The sequence below is a fragment of the Myotis lucifugus genome, unplaced genomic scaffold (genome assembly GCF_000147115.1).
Source record: "Myotis lucifugus unplaced genomic scaffold, Myoluc2.0 scaffold_8291, whole genome shotgun sequence".
Taxonomy (NCBI): Eukaryota; Metazoa; Chordata; class Mammalia; order Chiroptera; family Vespertilionidae; genus Myotis; species Myotis lucifugus.
In genome coordinates, this window is record NW_005879339.1 from 1423 (window position 1) to 7042 (window position 5620).

General features: G+C 60.4%; 1 gene segment (V, D, J or C); it reads left to right on the plus strand.

Annotated features, from left to right (window-relative positions):
- Positions 1–1697: 1697 nt before the first annotated feature.
- LOC106696075 lies at positions 1698–2423 on the plus strand. The segment is given in 2 exon segments: positions 1698–1771; positions 2116–2423. Coding segments are annotated over 2 exon segments (354 nt in total).
- Positions 2424–5620: the final 3197 nt, after the last annotated feature.

Here is a 5620-nt window from a genome sequence, read left to right on the forward strand (position 1 = left end):
AGACCTCCTGACTGGTTACCTGGAACCCTCCTCATCACCCAGCGACCCCCACTCCACCCCACGTTCCACACCTCAGCCGGGAACAGGCCTGCAGCCCAGAGGCCCCCTGGCCCCTGCTCACACCTGACTCTCCCTCAGGGCAGGGCCTGACCCAGCTCCTCACACACCCCCTCCCCCTCACAGGCTCCCCTCCTTCCCTGAGGCTGCTGGCTGTGCTCCCTTTGTTTTCACCGTTTAGTGGGTGACCTGAGCCTCCCTGCCTGGTGGAGGGGGTCAGGGGTCACACAGAGAGGAGCCCGTCCCCCTCCCCTGCGGCCAGCAGCCCGGGGACCAGGGAGTCTCCACCTGAGCAGTGGGTTGTGCATCTATCTACACCTGGGCAGAGGTCAGCCCTGCACCTCCACAGCCAGCGCGGAGCCGCCACCAGGGGGCGCCAGAGAGCCACCTGGCAAAGCCACCTGCAGATGGGGTGGGCCTGGCCTCAGGGGCCTTAAGATGGGCCTGGGCCAGAGGGTAAGTAACCTTAACCTCAAACCTAAAGGACAGGTTTACACACTATCACCCTTGACACTGATGCGCCCATTCCTGGGCCCGTGGCTGGGAAGTCCTGGGCTTCCTGTCCCAGGGCCTGAACTTCCGCTGGTGCTCAGTGAACTGGTCCTGACCTCATTTCTTCAATTAGGTTATTTGATTCCCGAATATAACCCCCAGCGGGACAAGTTATTGGCGAGACGCATTCCCTTAAAGCAGCGGTTCTCAACCTGTGGGTCGCGACCCCTTTGGCAGTCGAACGACCCTTTCACAGGGGTCGCCTAAGACCATCCTGCATATCAGATATTTACATGATGATTCATCACAGTAGCAACATGACAGTTATGAAGTAGCCACGAAAATAATTTTATGGTCGGGTCACAACATGAGGAACTGTATTTAAAGGGCCAGAAGGTTGAGAACCACTGCATAAAGACTTACTCCGCTTGGCAGCTGCCTCTCATTCCCTACACCTCAAAGCTTCCTTTTAGCACCTGCCCTGTCCCGGCCCCGACTGCACAATGGGGAGACTGAGGCACCGCACCTGTGATCTGCCTGATGACTCACGGCCCAGGGGGGACACTGACAGCACCAGGAGTGCTTTCAAGAGCTCCATGTGGCCAGTGGCTGAGCATGGAGCTGTGACCTGTCGACCAGGAGGCCACGGTCCAATTCCTATCGGGGCACTGGGACTGGTTGGGGGCTAGATGCCCAGTAGGGGGCGTGCAGGAGGCAGCCCGTCTATGTTCCTCTCTCGTCATTGATGTTTCTCTCTCTCTGTGCCTCTCCCTTCCTCTCTCTGAAATCAATAAAAACAGATTTAAATAAAGAAAACTCCATGTGTTGTTGACAAAGGATCAATGTTATTCGGTCTCTGAAGTCCAGGCACTGCGATGAAGCAGGATCTTGCCCCTAAGCGCGTGATGTCACCAGTAGAATTCCTTCAGCCAATGCAGGCACCCTACCCCCCCCCATCCCCTGCTGTGGCAGATGTCACCCCAGACCATGGGATCTGCAGGGGCTGCCCCTCCCTCCCTGTGTCCCTGGGCTGAGCTCTTCTCAAAACCCACCAGCTCCCAGCAGCCCCTGGGCCTGGCTGATTTGCATGCCCCACAGCTGTGTCCAAGGGGATAAGAGGGGCCTGGGAGGAGCCCTGCAGCCTGGGCCTCAGGGAGCAGAGTCAGGGCGCCCACCATGGCCTGGACCCCTCTCCTCCTCGGCCTCCTGGCTCACTGCACAGGTGCTGCCGGGCTCACACCCACCCAGCCCCAGGGCCTGCACCCGCCTGGCTGCCTCTGAGCTCAGGGGCGCTGCCTGTGGGGCAGGAGGCTCAGGCCCTGCTGCTGGCTCAGGGCTGGGGGCGGCACCCCCTGTGCTCATGGCTCTGAGGGCCTGAGGGCTCCCCTGCAGCAGGAAGGGGGCGCTCAGTGCTCAGAGGCTCCATCCCTGGAGCCCCAGGCCACCTGGGCTGAGGGGGATGGAGGGCACCCTGGGGCCTGGGAACCCCTGTAGCTCAGTCGGGCAGGGCCGGCAGGGGGTGCTGGGAATGGGCTCTCACCCTCCTGCCTCCTCTTCCTCCTGCAGCCTCTGTGGCCTCCTATGAGCTGACGCAGCCGCCCTCGGTGTCGGTGAACCTGGGACAGACGGCCAGGCTCACGTGTGGGGGAAACAACATTGGAAGTAAATATACTAACTGGTACCAGCAGAAGCCCGGCCAGGCCCCCGTGCTGGTCATCTATAGTGATAGCTACCGGCCCTCCGGGATCCCTGACCGATTCTCTGGCACCAACTCGGGGAACACGGCCACCCTGACCATCAGCGGGGTCCAGGCCCAGGACGAGGCGGACTATTACTGTGCTGTAGCTGATGGCAGTGGTAGCACCTGGCAGTGACTCACAGTGACTCAGGCGGGTGGGGAAGTGGGACAGAAACCTGCCCGCCGGGCCGGGTGCCCACGCTCACCCGCTGTCTGAGCAGCTGTTGGTCAGGCCTCAGGGTCAGGAGTCCTCCAGGGCCTGGCCTGGCCCCTGCAGCGCTGGGGGACTCAGCGGGTCCTCTGTCCTCTCAGGGCCTCTGTTCCTGTTGATGGAAATGGTGAATGAGGGGCTGCTCTGAGCAGGGCTATTGGCAGGTTTATAAACACAACAGCTTTAGAAACTCCTCCCACGTCCCTCATGGCATCAGCTGTCATGTGAGCGAGGAGAGAGGTGGCCCAGCAGCCCTGGCAAAGCCCCTTCTTCTTGGGTAGAAGCAGCTGGTGGAGGCCCAGGGGCTGTGCCCTCAGGGTTCTTGGATGAGACACCCCCACATTTCACTGGCTGTGGGGACCCCCCAGAGGCCCCGAGACCCGGCCCCTGCTACCTGGGTTTCTTCCTGTCCTGAGGTTTCACATGATGAGGGAGGAAGTGCAGACACCAAGGTGGGTCCCGCCTGGGGACTGTCTCCTGGCAGAGGAACTAGATATTCCATGGGCTGCGCTGCCTGTCCCTCCTGGAGCCAATTCAGTGGAGACGGGGAGGAATCATATGAGCGTTGATTCCCATCCTGCCGGCAGCCTGGGAGAGCAGCGGGTCACCCACAGAAACCTGCTCTGCCCCCCATAAGCCCGCTGCTTGTATTGGGGAGAAGGACAAGGATTGCAGGGGACGTAGGCAATGGGTGTGCCAAGTGGCAGTTCACAGGTAATGGGGGCTGGAGATTTGCAAAGGCCTGTGGGTGTGCAAAGGGCTGGCAGCTCCAGGTTCTGCAACAAGGCTGGTCATCTTCCCATGATCACAGGCAGCTCCCTGGTGGGGAGGATGGGCCGCATTCCCAGGTGAGCTCCCAGGTCCCAGGGGCAACTCCCAGCCAGGCGAGAAGGTGCCTCCTTTAATCAGAACAAAACAGTCACGGTGAACAGGGCAGGATTCCTATTTCTCACAATTCTAGCTGGTCCCCAGGATTCTGCTTCTGTCCCTGTCACTAACACTTTGCCATTTGGTCATCTCTGGAACCCAAGACCACCCAGGCCCTGTCCTCCGCTCCCCTCCCCCGCGGTGAACAGCACTCACCTGGCAGCCCTCCTGTCTGGGCCAAGCGCTCCCCCCACCTCTGTGGTGGGGCCAGCCCAGCCAGGCGGGGGACCTGCAGGAATGTGGGGTGGGTCCCGAACAGGGGCCCTCGGGAGCCGGTTCAGGACCAGAGGCGCGCACAGCAGCTGGAGTCCCCACAGGGCTGCGTGGAGGGCAGGAAGCTGGGGGAGATTAGCAACCGCCTCCCTGAGTGTCTTCAGCCCGTGAGCAGGGAGCGGCCGGAGGTGTGTCTGAGCCCCCTGCCTCTCACCTGTCCCTGCCCAGCGAGCCTTCCTGGGGACCCCCGGTCAGTGGGTGTGCCCAGCTGCTCCCAGACCTCCTGACTGGTTACCTGGAACCCTCCTCATCACCCAGCGACCCCCACTCCACCCCACGTTCCACACCTCAGCCGGGAACAGGCCTGCAGCCCAGAGTCCCCCTGGCCCCTGCTCACTGTCCTGGATCACATCTGACTCTCCCGCAGGGCAGGCCTGACCCAGCTCCTCACACACACACACACACACACACACACACACACACACACACACACACAGGCTCCCCTCCTTCCCTGAGGCTGCTGGCTGTGCTCCCTTTGTTTTCACCGTCTAGTGGGTGACCTGAGCCTCCCTGCCTGGTGGAGGGGGTCAGGGGTCACACAGAGAGGAGCCCGTCCCCCTCCCCTGGGGCCAGCAGCCCGGGGACCAGGGAGTCTCCACCTGAGCAGTGGGTTGTGCATCTATCTATCCCCTGGGCAGAGGTCAGCCCTGCACCTCCACAGCCAGGGCGGGGCCGCCACCAGGGGGCGCCAGAGAGCCACCTGGCAAAGCCACCTGCAGATGGGGTGGGCCTGGCCTCAGGGGCCTTAAGATGGGCCTGGGCCAGAGGGTAAGTAACCTTAACCTCAAACCTAAAGGACAGGTTTACACACTATCACCCTTGACACTGATGCGCCCATTCCTGGGCCCGTGGCTGGGAAGTCCTGGGCTTCCTGTCCCAGGGCCTGAACTTCCGCTGGTGCTCAGTGAACTGGTCCTGACCTCATTTCTTCGATTAGGTTATTTGATTCCCGAATATAACCCCCAGCTGGACAAGTTATTGGCGAGACGCAGTCCCTTAAAGCAGCGGTTCTCAACCTGTGGGTCGCGACCCCTTTGGCAGTCGAACGACCCTTTCACAGGGGTCGCCTAAGACCATCCTGCATATCAGATATTTACATGACGATTCATAACAGTAGCAACATGACAGTTATGACGTAGCAACGAAAATAATTTTATGGTTGGGTCACAACATGAGGAACTGTATCTAAAGGGCCAGAAGGTTGAGAACCACTGCATAAAGACTTACTCCGCTTGGCAGCTGCCTCTCATTCCCTACACCTCAAAGCTTCCTTTTAGCACCTGCCCTGTCCCGGCCCCGACTGCACAATGGGGAGACTGAGGCACCGCACCTGTGATCTGCCTGATGACTCACAGCCCAGGGCGGACACTGACCGCACCAGGAGTGCTTTCAAGAGCTCCATGTGGCCAGTGGCTGAGCATGGAGCTGTGACCTGTCGACCAGGAGGCCACGGTCCAATTCCTATCGGGGCACTGGGACCGGTTGGGGGCTAGATGCCCAGTAGGGGGCGTGCAAGAGGCAGCCCGTCTATGTTCCTCTCTCGTCATTGATGTTTCTCTCTCTCTGTGCCTCTCCCTTCCTCTCTCTGAAATCAATAAAAACAGATTTAAATAAAGAAAACTCCATGTGTTGTTGACAAAGGATCAATGTGATTCGGTCTCTGAGGCCCAGGCACTGCGATGAAGCAGGACCTCGCCCCTAAGCACGTGATGTCACCAGTAGAATTCCTTTCATCCAATGCAGGCACCCTCCCCCCTCCCCCACCCCCTGCTGTGGTAGATGTCACCCCAGACAGAGGGAACTGCGGGGGCTGCCCCTCCATCCCTGTGTCCGTGGGCTGAGCCCTTACTTCAGAAGCCACCAGCTTCCAGCAGCGCCTTGGGGCTGGCTGATTATGCATGGCCCGGCAGCCTGTGTCCAAG